The 20,917-nt window shown below is 41.6% G+C and overlaps 2 protein-coding genes across 3 annotated transcripts in view; one reads left to right on the plus strand and one right to left on the minus strand.

Moving 5' to 3' along the window:
* Positions 1-11,114, minus strand: part of CDCA2 (cell division cycle associated 2) — a 251,906-nt gene extending 240,792 nt beyond the window's left edge. Inside the window, exons 1-15 of the mRNA XM_061349735.1 lie at positions 11,019-11,114; positions 9,530-10,120; positions 8,904-9,034; positions 8,160-8,313; positions 7,153-7,346; positions 6,971-7,049; positions 5,929-6,143; positions 5,478-5,562; positions 4,769-4,992; positions 4,239-4,317; positions 3,566-3,618; positions 2,588-2,728; positions 2,209-2,380; positions 1,552-1,766; positions 359-1,192 (exon numbers count right to left, since the gene is read on the minus strand). Coding sequence (XP_061205719.1) covers positions 389-1,192; positions 1,552-1,766; positions 2,209-2,380; positions 2,588-2,728; positions 3,566-3,618; positions 4,239-4,317; positions 4,769-4,992; positions 5,478-5,562; positions 5,929-6,143; positions 6,971-7,049; positions 7,153-7,346; positions 8,160-8,313; positions 8,904-9,034; positions 9,530-10,055 — 3,072 coding nt within the window. The 5' untranslated portion in view covers positions 10,056-10,120; positions 11,019-11,114 and the 3' untranslated portion in view covers positions 359-388. The remainder of the gene's footprint in view (positions 1-358; positions 1,193-1,551; positions 1,767-2,208; positions 2,381-2,587; positions 2,729-3,565; positions 3,619-4,238; positions 4,318-4,768; positions 4,993-5,477; positions 5,563-5,928; positions 6,144-6,970; positions 7,050-7,152; positions 7,347-8,159; positions 8,314-8,903; positions 9,035-9,529; positions 10,121-11,018) is intronic.
* Positions 11,115-11,456: 342 nt separating this feature from the next.
* On the plus strand, positions 11,457-20,236 carry KCTD9 (potassium channel tetramerization domain containing 9). Of its 2 annotated transcripts, XM_061349733.1 has the most exons (12): positions 11,457-11,616; positions 12,963-13,084; positions 13,739-13,782; positions 13,945-14,041; positions 14,477-14,535; positions 15,123-15,251; positions 15,878-15,945; positions 16,049-16,144; positions 16,241-16,390; positions 16,748-16,853; positions 17,105-17,238; positions 18,000-20,236. In XM_061349733.1, exons 1-12 carry the CDS (start codon positions 11,569-11,571, stop codon positions 18,114-18,116), a joined length of 1,170 nt encoding a protein of 389 aa, XP_061205717.1. In that variant the 5' UTR covers positions 11,457-11,568; the 3' UTR covers positions 18,117-20,236. The 2 variants fall into 2 exon arrangements, with proteins under 2 accessions (XP_061205717.1, XP_061205718.1); XM_061349734.1 differs by lacking the exon at positions 15,123-15,251.
* Positions 20,237-20,917: the final 681 nt, after the last annotated feature.

Below are 20,917 nucleotides of genomic sequence, written 5' to 3' on the forward strand. Positions count from 1 at the left end.
CTTGAGTTTTCTTCTAATACTAGCAGTGTTTCATTGCTATTGACCTGTAGAGAGCACAAACTCTGAGAACATGTAAGCAAGGATGGAGACTATAGCAAAGGGGTGATGTCAAATCCACTTCATGATAGAAGTTTTTTATCCTCCCGATTACCTGCCATGACTGTCTACCAGAGCAATGCTCTCAGCCAAACTAGGTTTTCCACACAGTTCTGATCTTCAAGCATTTTAGGCATCAAGACAAGGAAAATCACTTCAAAGTTATTCAGAAAAATTAAGAAAGAAATAGTAAGTAAGGAAACGTAAGTGGGAGAGAGAAGAAAACAGCATTTAAGAGAGAGAACATGAGTCTAATACTGACCTTCACTTTAGACAATCAGATGAAACCTCACTAAATGTTATTTTCAAGAGGTATTTCTAGTTCATCATAATGATTCTGGTTACTTCTGTCCTTCCTGTATACAGAATGTCTTCTGCTCCTTCTCCGGGTTGGAGAGTAAGTTCGTGTTTCTTGAGCTGTGAGTTCACACATGCTTTTCCTCCTCCATCTTTTGGAAGGCCCGTCATCAAGATTAACAGAGTCATTGTTCTTCCCTGATGCTGAAAACTGGAGAAGATTTTGTCTTTTATGGTGAAGTTTCTCAGATTCTGTAAAGGTGGATGTGCTTATTGTCCTTCTCCTGGTTTTGCAAGCAGAAGCTACCAGGGGAGGGTTCTTCTGGATCTCACAGGGTACTTCAATCCATGCAAGTCCTTCAGTTTCTGCACCTTTATGTAGTCTCATGCTGCGCCTCACTCTCATTCCACCACTGTTGTCACTCTTCTGTTTTTCTAGATGAGGAGCAGAGAAGATTTCTTCCACATTATAAGAAGCAAATGGAAGAGAGTTTCCCATGGGAAGAAAACACATGGCACTGCTGCTTCTTCTTCTTCTTCCTCTTGATGGACCACTTCTTGTTGAATCCTTTTGTGGACACTGAGTTCTTTGGGCATCTGCATGTTCACTCATGTCCTGTTGGTTCAGAAGCTCCAGCCCTGTCAGCTGCTCTGCCTCATTGAGGAGATTTTCTCGTAATTTCCAATTTTCTATCAAGAAACCACTTTCTTTTGCCTTTTTTACACAGGCAGTCTCTTCACCTTGTTGGAAATGGTCAGATGTATCAAAAGCACACTTCGCATCTGGCATGTTTGAAAACTGGGGAAAGAAATTGTTTTTGTAAATACAGGCAAATGTAACCCACAAAAACCTGGTTCCAAAGAGCTGACAACTAAACACATGCAACTGTTTTCCTGCTAAGTCTTGTCATTCACAAAACACCCCAACCAACGCACTGAATCCTGAAGGTTGAAATGTGGACTAAACTTCTGCTGAATGAAGCACTTCTAAGTTCTGAATACCTCCTTCAAAGGCTGGGGGTTCCACAGCCTCTCCAGGCAGCCTGTTCCAATATTGAATCACCCAGGTTTTTAATTCCCCAAAATATTACTTGTTTTATTCAACAACATCAAGCACAATTCTGATTTTCTAGCAGTATTCCTCAGCTTATCAGTTACCTCCTGTTCATTGCCAGACACAGGCTCCAGATCTCCCTCTGGCACCTGGAACACTGTGTCACTGGGGCTGCTGGCTTCTCCTGCATCCAGATCCTCAGAGCCTGAGAATGTATGAATCACACAGGTGGTTTTTCCTCCTATTTCTTCAGCCACCAGCTTCTGTTGAACATCCTTGCCAGCATTTCCAGATTTGGTATCCTCTAAAAGTACGTCCTCTGGATTGGAATAAGCATGTGGTTACTTGACTCTAATGGTGAATGGACAAAGCTTTTTGTTAAATACTACAACACAAGTTTTATAGTATTTTATTTACATACAAGTAACCTTCTAAACAACCATCCCACAAAAGCAGTGTAGAAACACTTCACTATTCATGGCCAACTTACTACTTTTAAAGACTATGAAAATACTGGCATCAAGGCAAAGTCAGCTTTACATTGGAGTCCAACAGGAGTTAAACTTACCCAGTTGGAGATTAGCAATCTGTTAGATCCTCTGGACTCTACTATTACAAAAACAATTAAAAGTAAAAAATGTATTGAGCCTTTTACCTATGCACAGAACTCAACCCTCAACACTTTTTCTATGTAACTGTTGAAATAAAAAATTAAAAGGACCAGGAAGAGTAAGGCGAAACAAAACTGAAAACCATATTACCTGAAAAAAATGCAATTGCCTTTGTTGAGTTTGAAGATGAGGCAGAGAAAAGCTCTGGAATTTCAGGGATAGGGCTGAGAAGAGGTTTCTTAGAAGCCATCTCTCTCTCCCCATATAAAGACTTATTTACTTTTTTCCTTCTTCTTTTCCCATAGCCTGTATGTTTTACTTTCTGAAAAGATGGAGAAGGCTGAATAAAACATAGTGTAATTATAACGTTACTGTACAAGAGAATATAGGCAGCAACAGGAAACAGCACCCTTTAGAAAACCTTTATTAAATCAAATTAATCACTAGAACACACAAGAAGAGACACTTGCATTGAGTGTCCAAATTCAAAGATGAAGGCAAAATCACCAGCTTCAACCGGCCGACTTACTTGTGTTTTTTTGGCAGCAGACGTGGTTACATTCCTTTGTCTTTGAACCTTGTTCTTTCCTGGATTTTGAGTATCCTTAGCATTCAGATTACTTGTGGCTTTTGAGATGCTGAAATCGGTCTCCTCTGAAATGGTGCTACACTGTTGAACAAAACGAATTTGAAGCTGTTGGGTGCATGTGTGCCGTGCTTATTTTTAAAACATGGTTCATGTGTCACAAGAATCACATTGCAATAGTCTTGTTATTTCACAGATGATGCTGTTAAGAGCTAGACACTGACAACTGGAAATTAAAGCTTTACAAAGCTATTCTTCTCACACAGTACAGTACAAAGAGGAGATTCTAATGAGAAAAGCAAAAATGTTCATCTTCAGCTATAAGAGATTCCCATCTGATACTGTGTCTGCCTTACGGCTAGCAGCCAGGGTAACTGGAATGAATGAATTGCTTCAGCACTAGGCTGAGTGCCACATTTTCAGCGATACCTGAAGTCATCACAGGCTGTACGATCACCTTGACTTTATCAGCCCCTACCTCATGTTCCTGTGACTCAAAGAAATTCAACCACATAGAAAAATCAGACAGAAAACTTTGTCCATTCTCCCCAATTTTCTGTGATTCTAAGTTTTTAGATTCCCATGAGTGAAGACCCTAAGCTTACGAATGATTGTCTATGCATAAATCTTCTAAATATTGTCAGATTATTTAAGAAAGTTCCTGGAAAATTCAATAATAAATTTAAGCATTAGACCATAACCAAAAATGTTTTTAATAACTGGAAAACCACTTTCACTCAAAAATGGGATTTCCTTAAGATATTATCTGCATTAACATGATATATCCCCATATACCTGGATATAAACAACCCTCATACCTAAGCCTGTAAAGCAGGCTTACAAGCACCAGGAGCTATAAATGTAACAATTTTGCCTGAAGAAGTTAAAAATGGAACGAACAAATGTCACCACTAAACTCACCTTCCTTTTAGCAGAAGAAGGAGTTTCTGTCATATCAGGTTTGTCACTTTCTGCTACTATATACAAAGAAAATAGTATTACTGATTCAGTCTCAACACAGAAAGTTAATCACATTTTGAGGAAAGTATCCATATCACTTGCAACATTCCGCACAGCATCTTTATTCATCTTAGTCTTGAATAACCAGTAGCAGTCTTAAGCTCTATCAAACACAGCAAGATTTTAAAAAAGCATTACAGCTTGCTTTACAAAACGGAGGAAAACAAACATGGTGAGGATTTGGTAACAAAGTCCTTGCACAACTTTCATTGAGATATATATGTACACATGCACAATCCCCCTTCAACTTTCTGTCATTGTCTTGCTTTTAAAACCTCCAAAATTACCACAATCAAGATAGTAAGAAAAGTATTTAAAGCGCTAAATCTAATTAGATCAGTCACTTTCAGAGAAGTATACAAAGTCAAGTAAAGTCCAGTTAACCAAATGAACACCTAAACACTGCAGCTCCTGCAAACACCACTAGAAGAAAGCAAGAGCATTTCCATTTTAGCACAATTGAAATAGATCGCTTTATATGAAAAAAAAACCAACCCAACCCTTGTGCCATATCTCAGTTTTCAGAGACAGAAAGATGTAATCTCTAATGACAAAAAAAACAAGGTGGGGTTACCTTCTGCAGTTTCAACAGGTAAAAGGTCTTCTGCAGCAAAAGAACCCTCCAGTGACTCTTGAAGAGGCTCAACACACTCCTTTAAAAAAAAGGAAAGTTAATTTTAGCAATATACCAGATATATACTGAAAAACAGCTTTTGTATCAGTGCTTGGAACAAACAAATGATTTTACTTTTTTCCTTAAAGAACATGACAGCTCATTTGCCATATATGGCAAAAAGAAATACAGTTATCAAAAGACAGCATCAAAAGTATATGAATTAGCAAAGTGAAAAACATTTCATGTGCTACCAGTACTCAATTTTAAACATAGCTCTATAGGCCCAAATGCTACTTAGAATTCAGAAACCAAAAGCAAAAGTTCTCAATGCCATTCTAAAGCTTCCAGAAGGCTCTACTGTAATATTTTAGCAATTTCTTTTCAAAATGAAGCAGACTGGGGAAAAAAATAAACCAAACCTGAACATTCAGAGAGACCAAGAAGCGAGGTATATGGCTTACAAAACAAGACTCCAACAAAACCCTTACATTGCTGCAATCAAAGTTCAGCTGCGGGAAGGGTTCCTCAAGGAGACTTGGCCTTGCAGAAGGTCTGTTGCTTTGTAGGCCTGGATGTCTGACTGGGGTTGCTCCTTTGCGCACTGGAGTATTTGCAGGTAAAGCTTCATCAAATATTTCTGGGCTCAGGACTCTTCCAAAAGTGACTCTCTTCCTTAGCTTTTTGGAGCTCCATGTTTCTGTAATAAAATACACTGGCTGCTTAGTGGACTTGGAAGTGTCAGAGAGCAGACTTTTCAAGGGCTATTTATGGGTCTTAACACTCTCTTAAAAATCACCACCACCCAAAACAAACAGCAAAATACCACCTTTACATGTTCTGGGGATTCCACCAGAACCTTCAGTATAGCTTTGCTACAGTATCAAGAATTAATGAAGAAAAAAGACTAGGAATGACTGGCTGCTCTGCAAGTTCTAGCTGTCAAGTGTGAAATGTCTTAAAAACCAGGTGATTCTATTCTGGTGTTAGAGGTCAAGTTTCAGAGTGATTTTTTGAGTTTCTTCTAATAGACACTATTTTTCTTGCTCACCTTATTTTCTCCTTCACACAGTAGGACTCCACACTTGAGCTACTTCAGTGGTGGTTAATGCATATCATTCTTCAGAATTAGCAAAGAGGCAAAGCCTTATGATGCCACAAAGTACTTCATCTATTTAAAAACCAAAATGTGAATCTGACCTGTTTGCACTGCTTCAAAGGTTTCTGCACAGCTGGAGACTGCAAGAGATTCACCTCCTCCTCTGTCAATCCCACTTAAGTATTCCTACCAAAATCAAGTAATACAATCATCTGTTCAACATCATTTAATTAAAATATTGTCCTTGTGCAAATCAAAAGTGAAAATATCTTTTTCTGTAAGCAACATTTAACAATCAGTCTTAGTGCTTACAAAAACCTACTTGTTTCCTAAATGAATAAAACTCAACAACATAATACGGATCTTACCATGAAAACTTCAAGCAAAGCTTCCAAGATGACCAAACAGCAAACAGATACCCACTGAGAGCATTAAATTATTTCAGAATACATTTTAATTAGTAAAAATTATCTTCAACAATTCAACTCCTGGTAGTTCAATGATGACTGCAGAAGTTCATCCTTAGGACTCCACGTGAGTCAGTTAACCCACCTTGGTCAGCATTTTCTTCAGCACAGATCGCAAGAGGGAGCCGCTCTCTCTGTGCTCAGGTAGGGAACCCCTTCCTAAGTGTTGTGGTGTGACTGCTGCCTTGCTTTCATCACACATTCCCAGGCTGGGCTCTTCTGCAAAGCTGACTTCCCTTCTGCTTAGATCTGACATAACATTACTTGTAACGTCTTTAGTGATGTGCTCACAACTGGAATCTTTAGAGCAAGTAGACACATATGACAATTAAAAACTGAAGTAAAATTGAGAAGATTACAGCATTAGCAACATGAAATAAGTGTCCACATCTCCATAGAGACTGTGCATCAACACCACAAAAAATCCATGTTTCCAAATCTCTGCCATTATTGTGCTACATTTACATTTCATATTTTGAGAAATTTACAAACCATACAAAAGTAGAAAGGGAGCCCTACAGAAGGAAAAGGCATTTTACACAAGGATTTCTCTCTCATTAATGTAAATTGGGGGGAAAATACATATGCTCTAATGTACACAAAGGGACTCTACATTAACATCCCTCTCTCCTTCACAAGCATGAACTATGCTTTTCCCTATAAATGGCCTGACTAGCAAAACTAAGGGAAAATCCAAACAATTATCTCCTGCCTGTGTGTCAGTTTAAGCTTGCTTTTCCTATCAGAATCAAACTGCCAACACACCACCCACAAGGCCCTACCCCACCTTTCAAATAGTTCCTTTCCTAACAGCTATTTCCTTCCTATGAATTGTGCTTAAGTAAAAGCATGTTTAATGCTAACTTGTACTGAATGAGCTCTGCATTCAGTTTTAAACTTTGACTTGAGCCTCCTCCACAGCAGCGCTTGAAAAAAAAAAAAAATCACTATTTTCAGTGTTATGCCTTTATGTCAAAGCTGTGTCAGGTTTCTACTGCATTATTAATTGTAGACAAGATGACAGATATGGAATGACTGCTTGAGAAACATTTCCTTGCAAATATTTTAAGTATTTTTACTTTCTAATAGAATATAACAGAGATTGTAATAGTGATGAATCCTCTTACCATGGCCTGTTTCTAAGACATCTTTAGTTATAACAGTCTCCAACGACTCAATAGGATTGTGTTGCTCGTAAACCCTTTCCTAGAGAAAAAGTTACAAGATTATATATATATATATATATATATATATATATATACACGCACACACATATATGTTCTCTGCCCACACTTATACTATAAAGTACCTTTGAAACAGCAGCAGCAGGCTCAGTGACAGATGCATCCTGGCATGAAGACAAGATCTCGGTATCAGGCTTACTGCTGCTGGTCAAATTTTGTCTTGGATTCTCTTTCAGATCAGCTCCATTGTCACCAGACATGAACTTTTCACTGCACTGATCCAGGTTCTGCTCTTCTGTAAAACATACTTTGTTCTGAGCTGCATCAGATAAAAACAAACAACAAACCACAAACTTCAGGTTTTTCAGTGAACGCTCTTTTTGTGGCTCTTCACCCAAAGAATGTTGAGATTCAAAAAGCTTGGTAACTTTCTAGTCAGGAAAAAGGAAAAAACATGCATTCTAGGTTCTAGTTAGAAAATACCTTTACCAAATCTTTAAAACAAAGCAAGTTCGTTCTTTTCATAGAAATGTTACTAGGCCCACCAATACCAGAGCAGCATTGTAGTTCCTGCTACCAGAGTAGCATTGTAGAAGCATCCACACTATTATTTTCTCACAGTAAAACCATAGTACTGCCCTGACTTGCTTTTGCAATACTTACTATTGTCGCTAACAAGGATGTCACACCTCAGTAATGTAATGGCATTTCTAAAATTACTGTACTTGAAAGTTATTAAACAAGCCTGTACATCATGATCAAGAGAGATAACAGTTACCACAGCTAAAACCAGTCATCAGGAAAACCATTCTCAGTTTCATGTAAAAAGTGTGAAAACACTAATTTACTTTTCACTAGGCATTAAAGGGTATAAATCTAGAAAGTAACCCTAAGAAAACAGCTCCCAAAAACCACAAGTGTTTTGGGTTTTTTTCTGGGGCTATTCTGAGAAACCACTATTCAGGATGCACTAAGAAATAAGATGGGTTTAAACAAACAAAACCTGTGCCAAACCTTACAAAGGAGCATTTCTTTTGCTGTTTATGTTAACTGTTTGTAGTTTAGTACTTTTTGGCCTAAAGGCAGACCTCACATTTAAATAAATCATTGACCACAAATACAACCAACTTACAAGAGCCTGTTCCCTGGGAAGCAGCATTCACTTGTGACAGTCCAGAGGAGCCAGTTTCCGCTTCAACTTCTTGTACTGATTTAAAAGATGCTTGAAAAGCATCTATCTTGTCCTTCATCGACCTGGCAGGTTTGTATTTTAAAGGACTAACCTGCTAAAACAAAATTAACCACAAGATGATTTGGTTTTACCCCCAAGAGAAATGGGCTTATTACTTTCTATTTGTACCTTGGCACAAAAGAAACTCTGAGAAGAATCAAACCTTGTATTTAATCTGGCTTCAATTTGAGCTGTGTGATAAAAATATGCAAAAAAAAAAAAAAAAAAAAAAAAAAAGGAATTGTACTGAGAGATCTGTTAAGTTTTACTGCCCCTGAAAATCTGCCCCTCTAGATCAGATCCATAATTTGGCTTCTGACAGCCTACGCTACTTTAAGAACATCTCATTATAAACCAAGACACTTATGCTAGCATTTACTTCACTTTAAACTATTAACACTTTAGTCAAAAAATAAGCATGGCAAAAACAGGTTATAGTGCATACAAGTTAAAATATATGAGGAAGCTGGGCACAGAGAGAAGACTCCAAACTCTGCACAAGCAAACCCTCTAACATCCCTCTATTCTAACATAAGGTGTCCAAGGGAAGTCAATAAAATTCAGGCCATGGTAGCTCCTCCTCCTGGCTTCTTCTGGACACCTGCCTTCTCTTGCTGCCAGCATATGTTGATATTTGAGAAAGACTCTCACCTGTGTTGCTTTTTTCCTGTTGCTTCTCTGCTGGGCAAGGTACTGAATAAGGGCGTTATTTTCTGGTGACCCCCGTACTCCAATTGTTGATCTTCGGCGAAATTTTAATGGAGTTGGAGATTTCCCTGAAATAGGAAAAAAAAATAAAATTAAAAACTAAAATTCTGTTTGGAGTAAGCATATCTAAAGTTTTAAAATGGCATTTTTGTTTAAGAGTGATTTGTGTTTATGAAAACATCTAAAGTTAGCTGCTCAGCTCAAAGATCCTTCCTGAGCAAAACCAGATTAGCTAAACTACATTAACTACAATTAACTAAAGTACATACCAACCAAGGAGCTGTATTTCACTTTTCCCATTGGTAATTAAGGAACTGTCTACCAGTATTTGCAGGATTTGTCTTACTACTGCCTTGTGAAACTCACCAACACCTCATTAACCGTACAGAAAAACATTCAATAGGGAATTACAGCAACATCATCACATCACAGTCCTATCCTTGGGCATATTTCAACTCAGCCAGACAACCTGACCTGAACTGAAGCTTTTGATGAGGTTGGACTAGATGAACCCTAGATACCCCTCTGAGGAAGACAACTGTCATTAGGCACTCCACCCTTACCAAGAGATGGTGTAGTGAAGCTTTCTTGAGTAATCCCAAATTCACCAGTTGTTACAGCTGCAAAACCAACACTTTTTTCCCGTTTCTCTGGTGTTCCACAATCAGATTTTTCTGCTTTGTTCCTATTAGGTGTGAAGTAGCATTCACCACCCAAAGAAACAGGCCTACTTTGTGACAAATTTTCCTTGCTGTTCAAAGGCAAGGGAGGTTCAATGACCACATCCCTTGTTGGTGTATCAGAAAAGCTCCAAGTATACTGACAGCTGCCATCCTCTTCCTTATTGTGGCACAATTCCTTCCCGAGGCCTGTGCTGTGTCTCAGGGTGCATTCTTGCAACTGCGCTTGGTTCAGGTCACTGCCTTTCTCCTTCTTGAATGCCTTGATGACTTTTGATTTAGTCACTTTGCAAATCTTGTGGCCTTTTGAGAGATCAGTGCAAACGGCCTCCTCCTTCCCTTCAGAACAGACACTCTCATTTTCTTTAGCTTTCAGGGGAACATTTACTTTCTTAGGTCGCCCGCGCATTCTTAGTGATGTTTTCTAGGGAGCATTCAGCCAGCCTTTGCTCTCCCGTAATTACATGTACCTAGCTAAAAGAAAAAGAAGATATTTTAATAGGTCTAGAGTAAGAGCAAGAGTTAGCCACCATTCTCAAACTTCTACTCAATCTAGGTTTTCACCTCCAACCAAGTGTTTAACGGGGGGGGGAAGGGAGAGCCTTATCTCCAGGCAGTTCTACAGAAAAGGACCCAAAAAGGCACTATAAATATGCACAGCAGAAGTGCTTCACACTACCTGTCCACTCCTCATCAATTTCATGTTAGTATAAAGTGTGTTAAGCACAAAGTATGTGTGAGGTGTCCCTGCCCATGGCAAGGGTTTGGAACGAGATGAACTCAAGGTCCCTTCCAGCCCAAACCATGATATAATCTATAATCACACTGTGATCGTTTTGCTGTAAGTGTTGCAATAAGTATTAGCAGTTTAGTAGGAAGCAGAACACTGAGAACGCTAAGATTTTCTGCACGTAGCTCCTCGGATTTTAAGTCAAGCATGTAGAACTCAACGTCAGTTTGAAGGTTTGGTTCCACAGAAACTTGGGTTCCACTCTGCGCCTTTTTCCGCACTTGGTGCAACAATTACACCATTAAATACTCCGTGCACAACTTGCTTTAAGCCCACGCTAAGAAATCGGTGCCTTCCTCTACCCGGTTGTACCAAGGAGACGTGCCTGCGCCAGGGAGAACCTCCCTGTGCGGGCTCACCCCCATTACCTCAGGGCCCACAACTCCCTCAGCGCCCCCCAAGCGCGCACCGCTCGCTCCTCAAGACCCCTCAGGTACCCTCCCAGCGCTCCCCACTCCTTTATATCCCCTCACCAGTGCTCCCCACCTCCACTTCCTCCTCCTTCACATTCACCTTCGGCCCGGCTCACCCCACCTTACCGCGACCCCCCTCACGCCTGCCCCAGCGGTTCCCCTCAGCCACCGGCTCGGTCCCGCCTCAGGAGTTCAAACCGAACCGCACTACCGCGTATCCCTCCGCGCCTTTGCCCCTCTCATCCTCTTCCCCCTTGCACTCCCCGCCTACCACGGATAAAGGTGCACAGAATGAGAGCGGGCCGTGAGGAGAGGCAGACCCGCGCCGCCTCCTCCCCTGTCCCCGATAGGGCTCCCAGGGACAGGGGGACTCTTTGCCCCTTGACTCGCGGAGGGATCACAACCGTTAGCGAAGCGCCAAATCATCACTTTCAAATCGCCAACGATCCGCGCCCACGTGACATCGCGCGACAAATCAGGGGCGACTCCGCCGCACCTCAAGCTTCATGCAAATGAGGGACTCTACTCCTCCCTTGATTGGATGCAGCCCGCCGCGAGGGGCGTTTCCCCGGCCACCCGCCTCTCCCTCGGTGCGCGTTCGCTATTGGGCACCACGCTCGGGGCGGCGCGGCCGCCATTGGCCGCGCTCATGTCGGTCAGCGGCCGCTGCCTTCCGGGTTCGGCAGGAGGAGCGGGGCAGCCGCCGCCGCAGCAGCAGCATGAGGCGGGTCACGCTGTTCGTTAACGGCAGCCCCCGGAACGGGAAGGTGAGGGGCGGGGATGGGGGGGGGTCCCGCGCGAGCCCCCGCCCGAGCCCCCGCCCGCTTCCGGCGTGGGTCCCTTCTCCCTTCCGGCGCCGGTGCCCGTGGCGGGACCCCCGCGCCGTGAGGAGAGGCCCTCAGCCGCCCCCTCAGGGCCACCCTGAAGGGCCCCGCGGCCTGCGGGTGCTGGCCCTGGGAGCCCCGGCCCCTGCCCGCCTGAGGGGATCGGGGGCCGCCGCACCCCTGGGGCCGCGGTTGAAGCCACCGCCGGGTCGCTGTCACGTTGGGGGTGCGGGTCCCGCCACGCCCGTCCTGGGGAAGGGTGGGAAGCGATGGGAATGGTGACGGTCCCCCAAATGTCGCTGTTGGAAGCAGAAGGAAAGATGACTTTTCTTCGGTGTGCAGTGTGTTACCTGCGTGCATGGCTCCGCTCCCGCTTTTACACCGCTTCCTTAGGGAAACCTGGAATGGTTTGGGTCGGAAAGGACCTTGAGACCATCCAGTTCCAACCCCCCAGTGAGGTGCAGTAATGTGCCCACATTAAAGCTTTCTTTGCTTCTGAGATTCTGATTATATGATAAGACACAAAGCTATTGAAGAATAGACCTTTAGTTTCTTATTATGGGCTTTTGCTTGCTGTCCTTGCAGCCTGTCCTTTCAGATAGTGCAGGATGTCCTACCTTTCTGGGTGGTTTTATGTATGTCTGGTAAATATGAGAGTTCAGTTGGATATACTGCAGTATATTCTCATTACACTGCAATATATTCTTCCCCAAACAAAAGTTACTACATCAGACCCTAAGGAAAGTCTTCATCTTGCAGGATGTCAGGCCTCTGCCACGTCAGACTAATGTTGCTGGAGAGCCAGCAAATAATCCTGCTTAAACCCTCTGTGTGTTTAAAATCTATGAAGTACTGTCTCAAGAGGGAAACTAGTGATGTTTCTAGGCACTACCAGCATAGGAAAAGGCCCTGTGGTTCTACTAAGTGCTACCCCTGGTATCCAGGTCTTCCCAGCCATGTCTGGAGTGAAGACAGTTAATGGGACTGTAGATTAACCTTTGGTTTTAGAGAGGGAAATACATTCTGGAGGGGCTTAGTGCAAATAGCAGTATTTCTTCAGAGAAATAAATAACTGAATCATCATCTAGTCCCACGACTCATTCCCTCACTGCCTCCTCAAGTGCCTTGACTTGTGGTCAGAGGTGTACAGGTCTGCTTCTAACATCAAAGTTGGTCTGTTTCGTTTTAGTAGTAAAGATCTTTACATGATCTCCCTCCCTCTGTAAGAAGGTATTGAGAACCTGGTAACCAGTCTGAACAGAGCCTGCAGCTACTTCTCTCTTCCACAGGTTGTGGCTGTGTATGGGACTTTATCAGATTTGCTGTCTGTGGCTAGTAATAAGCTTGGAATAAAAGCGACCAGTGTTTACAATGGAAAAGGTGGACTCATTGATGATATCGCTTTGATTAGGTAAGGCTTAGCCAATGGAAGTCAAATCACGGGTATGGCTTAAGAGACTCACTGGCCTATTCATCCTCTGGCCTTACTCAATAACCAGTGCTTTCCTTAAAACCAGATAGTATCATTCCCAGGCAGTAAGCCCAAAAGTGCTTTCATGCCTCAAGGGAACATAATACTGGCTTTTGAACTTCAAAGCATTTCTGCTTTGATGAATCAGAACTCGATACTGATTGAAGCTGCATTTTATGCCTTTTAGCATCCCCCTGCGTTGGTTCGTGGTGTGCTGTGTGTACCAGGAAAATCCCAGTGTTGTAGTCTGCACTTGGGTGAGGGTTTTCCAAAAAGGAGACAAACTCCAGCATTGCCTGGGCCTTGTAGAATAAATACTCCCAAAGCAGGGAGAAAAAAAAACTGTTTTGTAAAACTGAGCTGGTTGAGTAACAGAAGTGATGCCTACCTGGTTGGTTCAGATAACATCTCCAGTAACGTCAGTCACATTACAGTCCACTGGAACCTGCAAAATAGAGAAGGAAATCAGATACTGAAGCTCTAAATAATGGCAACTGATTATCATTGACCTGAAACAAATCAGGAGAGGTTCCCACTGTGAGGGAAATGAAGAAGAAATTATGAGTAATCTTATTTTTCCTCTTCCTCTCTCAGGGATGATGATGTTCTGTTTGTCTGTGAAGGGGAACCATTCATTGGTAAGTCTCTAATTCTTACTCTCTTAACCTTTTCTTTAATGGAAAGAGGTTTGGTTTTGCTTGAATGTAAATCTAAATGTTTATTTTCTGGTGGTTTTCTTACCATATGGAGCATTCAGAAATGAAACCATTTCTCTAAGAATGACTTTCTCCTCTGTGTAGATCCTCAGACTGATGGGAGACCTCACGAAGGACTGACAGGGTCCCACACGGACTGGTTAACACTCAATGTTGGAGGCCGATACTTCACCACTACACGGTAAAACTGCAGCTCGTTGGGTTTGTTCTTAAAGGACTTGAATAGGTTATAACAGTTGGTGAGGCTTCAGGTGCTCTTGCAAAAGAGCTAGAAAATAACAGCATGGAGTTGGAGGTCTTCGACTTCTGATGCTTTCTCTGGTTTTTGTATTTAGTTTTACATATGAAGTAAAACTGGTGCAAAGGCTGAACAGGCCTGGATTTAGCCTTGGAATATTTCAGTTAACCAACTGCTTTGTATTTAAAATATGATACGTCAGGGCAGAAACGTATTTTGCTACCCCACTGTATGAGTTAGCAGCATGGTAGCTGTTGGGAATGTGTATCACACACCAGTATTGCCTTCAACCTGTCAAGGGCAGAAAATACACACGAACCCCCAGGTTTGTCTTGTGAGCAAAACATTCACTCAAATTGTGCTGCCTTTGTTTTCTAGGAGCACTTTGGTTAACAAAGAGCCTGACAGTATGTTGGCCCACATGTTTAAAGATAAAGGTTAGTATATTGAAATAAGCTTTATTTGTTAAGGAACAAATTAGCAAAGTAGGCCAAAGGCACTATCAAGTTGAGACTCTTGTTCGTAATTTAAAATATCAGAAGTATGAAGTATCATAGCAGAACATATAAACTTTTCCAAATATTTATTTCTCCATTGCCCATGGAGCTTATCTCCCAAACTGGAAATACAATTTCCATCCATAGTTAATATTTTGGGATCTTTGATTTTAAGTTTTCATCTTTTGTTGCATCTTGCTCACTTTTGTCAACGAAATCAATGAGCAAACACTGCACAAGAGCCTTTAGGAAATGGGGACAGACTAACATCTTAATTCTGCTTTGATTTGAGCAAAAATTCTTACGTATGTGATAAAACATTTTAGTTCTTTATAGCAGGAGGAGCAAGTTCATTTGAAGGTGATTTGCCCCCTCACACTCCTCTCTTCCTTCCTATTCTCTAAGAAACACCCTTTCAAATGGAATGTTTCATAATCCAGTCCCCTTTGGTAATAAAGTTCTGAAACTGAAGCAAATGCTCTTCTATTACTACATCAAATTTAATTATATATATGTTGTGGAAACAGATGCTTGGGGAAATAAGCAAGATCATAGAGGAGCATTCCTAATTGACCGCAGTCCAGAGTATTTTGAGCCAATTTTGAACTATTTGCGTCACGGACAGCTCATTGTAAATGATGGCATTAATTTGCTAGGTAGGTATTACCCGTATGACATCTCCTAAATTATTACTCTTTGGAAGTTAAACTTTGCCCTCAGGTAAAGGTGGTAAAATGAGTGGGACTTTTGTATGCTCATCTAAGCGTTTGGGATATTTCTTTGGTGAATTTATTCTCAAGCATTGCAACTCCTCATGCTTGGTTTAATGAAGATAGACTGCTTAAACTGATTTCTCTTGACAACATGAAAAATTCTCTCTAATGGATTAATACCTGGCTTTGATGTCTTTAACCTAATACTGGTATTGGAAACATCCTTTCTGAGTTATTTTTTCCTTTTAGCTGAAAGCAAGCTCACTTTTCCTCTGTCCAGTTCCATCTATTGTAATGTTTTGGTTGTCATTGTGATGAGTTTATGCTTTTCTTTGAGACTCCTTAAACTTCAAGTGATCTATTTATTCTTCTTTGTTAGTGTAGCTAAAATGTGTAAAAGGTGTTACAAGTAGGGAGAGTCAGGTGAATGGATGCTTCTCCACCAGTAAAGATGGATTAACTCAAACTTTTTGGCATGTTCTTAGTGTGGCTTTCTCCAGTGAGGGAAGAAGAGTGCTGTCTTGTTTAACACCTCCCTGTGCATAACAAATGCTGCTTTGTTTTGGTAGGTGTTTTGGAAGAAGCCAGGTTTTTTGGTATCGATTCACTAATTGAACATCTAGAAATAGCTATTAAGGTAATTTGTTTTCTTTAATACACAACTGCACGTGCCCTATCCTCCCAGGCAATATACAATGTTAGTTCTATCTATATTAGCTTTTAAACAACTCTCTCAACAGAATTCACAGCCAGCTGAGGATCATTCTCCTATATCTCGCAAGGAGTTTGTCCGGTTCTTGCTGGCAACCCCAACCAAGTCCGAGCTGCGCTGTCAGGTAGGAAGATGCGGACTCTGTCTTGCTCTGTAGTGTTGATGTTTGGTGGGGAAGTACCCTGCAGCATCATTCTGGGGTTTCTTGTTTTGTTCTCAGGGTCTCAATTTCAGTGGAGCAGATCTCTCACGTCTCGACCTTCGATACATCAACTTCAAGATGGCAAACCTGAGCCGGTGCAACCTGGCGCACGCCAACCTGTGCTGTGCCAATCTTGAGAGAGCTGACCTCTCCGGATCAGTGCTTGATGTAAGAGCTGCTGTGTCTTGGAAAGTCCAGGCTGTCCTTTACTTTAAGGGAAGAGGAATTGGAGCAAGCAGATAAGTGTAAAACATGTAGTTCTTCAGTATTTTCTAGTTAGATCACAAGCTTTTTGATGCTCTTAGGTAAAAAAGGGGGAAAAAGGGCACTGAGTGATAACTATCTACCTTCTTGATGATAGAGAAGTAACTGTATAGCAAGTTCTTGCACTTCCTCACAATAACAAGGCTATTGTGCTTTAATAGGATTCACTTCCAAAACAGAAATGAAAACTCTTCTCTGCTCATTCTTGGTACTATTCATCTTTGAGCTTTTACCAATCTCACTGACGTGTCTCTCTACCAGTGTGCAAACCTTCAAGGGGTGAAAATGCTGTGTTCCAATGCAGAAGGAGCATCTCTAAAAGGGTGCAATTTTGAAGATCCATCAGGCCTTAAAGCTAATTTGGAAGGTAAGGAGGTTTTGTGGAAACCGAACCATGTGTTTGTAAAGCTACATGGCATGTGAAAGGTTTGCTCTGATTTGTGCAATCCATGTCTTCATGAAACAGGGCCACAAATACAGGACTGTGTGACCATAATCATTAAATTCCAAGTTCTGTCTTGATCTCTATCAATTTACATGGTTCTGAGGAAGCATTGTTCTGGAGCTGCTGTGATTCTGACTGTTTCTCCTCATAGAACTACTCTGTGTGTGTTTTAGGTGCCAACCTGAAAGGTGTGGACATGGAAGGCAGTCAAATGACAGGAATTAATCTAAGAGTTGCAACGCTGAAAAATGCAAAACTAAAGAACTGTAATCTTAGAGGAGCAACTTTGGCAGGAACTGATCTGGAAGTGAGTTATGATTCATTAATACACTAAGCAGTCAACTGATAAAATTGGGGCAATTGCTGGCTTTTGGCTGAGGTCTCTAGCTTCTAACCACTTAGAGTGAACAGGCCTTTTTTCAGGCTTAGTGAGCTATAGATGATGTAAGCATTCTCAGTCTAGCCTCACTTTGTCAGGTGAGTAATGCCTTGGATTTGCCAGCACCCTAAAGCCACAGGAATGGCTTGTCTCATCTCAGAAGTGATGCATGGAGATCATGCCATCAGTGAAGAACTTCAGAGAAACTCAGTTGCTTGGGTTTGTGGGGGACTTTTTTGATCCAGGACCACCATTTGTAAAGTAGTGATGGAATCTTACCTGACTGGTGGCATGTGATGCACTGCTGTCACAGTTAGAAAGACAAACTAGCTGACTCCACAAGCTCTGTACGTGGCTGTTCTTCCTTGAGTCCTAGAGAAGTATTCAGAGTAGTGTTTGGTGGGACTGCAGGAGGCAGCTTCTCCCTGGTAGTGTTCAGCAAGCATTGGTAATGTCTGGAAGAGAATTTGATACGAAGAGTTTAAGTCTTAACACCATTAAAAATAACTCCAGCTGCTGCTGTGGGAAGGCCCTTGTCACAAGAAGTAAATGAAACTCTAAACATGAGAGATGGAGGAGACGTTTGCACTGAAGTGTTTGGAGGTAGATGTGGTTTCTGTGGAAATGTAAAGTTTTGAACTAAGTTCTGGGTATATTCAATTAACATTGCTCTTCCTTCTACCCTTTAGAACTGTGATCTGTCAGGTTGTGATCTACAAGAAGCTAACTTGAGGGGATCTAATGTAAAAGGAGCTATCTTTGAAGAGATGCTGACACCTTTGCACATGTCTCAGAGCGTCAGATAGGGAAGAGAATATGCCGAAGAGGAAGGAATCAAAACCTCTGTTGTGACTTTCTTCACCTCCTCCCCTTATTAAGTTAGAAGTGATGATTATTAGACAACTTACATTTGCAGTAGTGCCTAAGTAAACTCTTCTTTGATCACTTTTGGGGGAGGGAGGGTTTGTTTAAAAGATAGAAACAGAAAGTGTCTGTTTCTACCTTTATGAACAGAGTGAGGAGATGGGCTGGTTTGGGGGGGAGAGTTGAATAGATTCATTGTTTAGCATTGCCTCACTTTGGAATGCATTTTAATTTATAAAGCACAATATATGCAATTCTATTTATTAAATCTGTAGCTGCAATATGAATAGAAAATGTTATTCATGTATAGTAGCAACAAAGTTCAGGTTTACAGTTAGGCTAGTGTATTTACAGTTACTGTCTTCATTCATGCAGTGTGTTCAAATGACACGTGGTTTAGACAATGTCCACAGGATGTTTTCAGGTACTCTTCTGGGGTGAAAACAGTAGTTAACTGTCATCACTGTCATATTGCCTTGTAGTAGTTTGAATGCAGGTATAGAACAGCTTTATCATCTTCTAAACTGTGCAGGGGAAGCTGCTTCCACTGCAGGGATCTGCCTACGCAGCAACTCAAACACCCCCTGCTCAGAAATTGGGTGTCTTCTTTAATCCTTTCTGAATTAGTGTGAAATTGCACTATCAGTCACAGCTGGTAAGAAGAATTCTCTCGCTTTCAGATGTCCTAACCGCTGCAAAGTGGAGTACCTGTAGAGTTTTCATTCTTTGTGGGGAACTAAATGTACATAGGAAAATACAATACTGTCACCAAAGTAGAGACAAGCATTGTGGCCACAGCACTTGCTCCATCCTCCATTGTTACTCCAGTATATGAATATATAGCACCAGTTTCCCCTTAATGTACTATGCAAATCCTCCTGTACACTGAATCCTTGAAAGCATGGGCATAACCCTTCTCCCAGCCAGATCTTAAGTGTTCCACTTTGGGCATGCTTAATGTGGCTTTAAAAGCATCTTGTGTAGGGCAAAGTACCCTTTCCACAACTGCTTTACCTGTGAGCAAATAGGGAACTGTGTGACTTCTGCAGTGCAGAAAGCCTCACAGCATCTCTTTAAGTGGTGGTGCACTTCATTTAATAAGCTGTTTCCACTGTAGTGTCAATCTAGGTCTCATCTAACACGTTTATTTTATACACAATCAAAAAGCACATGAAGAAACTATACCAAAAAAAAGAAGGTGCATCAAGAACTCTTACCTCAGATGCTTGCCTAAAACACCCCAAAGTTAAAACTAACCTTGAATCTAAGCAAATACAGCTACTACTGGGAATTAAGAACCAATGTATCCTAAAACTTACAGAATGTGACACTGTTGGCAGTAGCTTGTCACTTTGGTGGGTTGTCTTTTACTTGCAGTGCAGATTTCCTGTCCTCTTAGCAGAATTCTTCTTGTCTCAGTAGTTGTTGTGAAAATGCTGCTTTGCCATTGATCTAGAAAGATTAGTTCAGGACCAGCATATGATTTGTTGGGGGAGAATTGCTGGATTCTCCCTTATTTTCAAGTTGGGTTGACTCAGGCATATGACATGAACTTCTGGGACTCAAAATCCCAGTGTTCTGTGGGTCAGAATTGGGATTTTCCTTCCTCAAGATTCCCAGACCTCTTGATCTGGCTCCAGGACACCACCAAATCTGTGGTGAAATACAGCTATAGGCTCAAGAGGAATATTTCAGCGTGAGTTTGGAGTCCTGTCTCCCACCTCATCGCTTTCATCGAGAGTGATGTGTCTGTTGCAGTAGAAGATTCCTAGGGCTAGAGAAATAAATGAATTATTTTTCTTTATCATATTTTGTAGTTAGCAGAAGTAAAATATTGTATGGAAAAAAATCTATATTTTCATAATCACTGTGTATAAACTATATTTGAACTTCCACTGATGCACTGTGTTTGGAATAATCACAGCATGTGGCATCATTCATTCACAGCTGAATTGAAGGTACCTCTTTTGCTATGACAAAGCTGTATGAATAGGCCACGGTGGCCTATTCAGAATATGCAGGTTCCAGCCTAATTTAAAATGCATTAATAAAAGTGTGAAATGTAGAAGTGTCTGGGTTGTCTTCTTGTAAACTGGGAGTCATCCACACTTAGCATGCACTTTATGAGCTGTCTGTGGTTTAGGTGTCTTTACTTCTGCAGTCAATTGGAGTTTTAACTTGTCATTCATCTGCAACGCTTCTCAGCTTTCCTTTGATCCCACCCTTCATACTTGGTTACTGAAATAGCTGGAGTCAGAAATGGTGCACACACAGGTACATGCACCATTTAGAACACTTGGAGATGACCATCACACAGCACCAGCAGCTCAACTTCACAGGGAAGTGATAAAGCACATTAAAATACCCTGTCCTTGATTTTGGTCTGGAAAGTGCTCACTATAAACTATGGCACAACAGTAGAAATGCAGCACATCTGTGTAAGTGCATGCTGTAGAGCACCTTGAGAACGGGGGAAAATCCAGTCTTCTCTTCAGCTTCTCACCTCCAGTACACATCTTCACGCTAGGAATGCTGCCAAAATCAGAGAGGTTTACTGCTTTCCATTGTACTGGCCCTTAAAGGTATTGGTGGGCAAATAAAACCAGCTGTAACGTGTTCTTTAACCTCCCAGCTCCTTAATGGAAGTTAATAGCTATGGCTTAGCATTTGAGAGATGTGCAGCAGCTCACTAACACCACAATTACGTGCCCTTCCTACCACTCTTTGGTAGGTCAGCTCTGGA

The sequence above is a fragment of the Neopsephotus bourkii genome, unplaced genomic scaffold, assembly GCF_033783945.1.
Source record: "Neopsephotus bourkii isolate Nb327-2 ecotype Australia unplaced genomic scaffold, CSIRO-AGI_Nbou_v1 NB_457, whole genome shotgun sequence".
NCBI lineage: Eukaryota > Metazoa > Chordata > Aves > Psittaciformes > Psittacidae > Neopsephotus > Neopsephotus bourkii.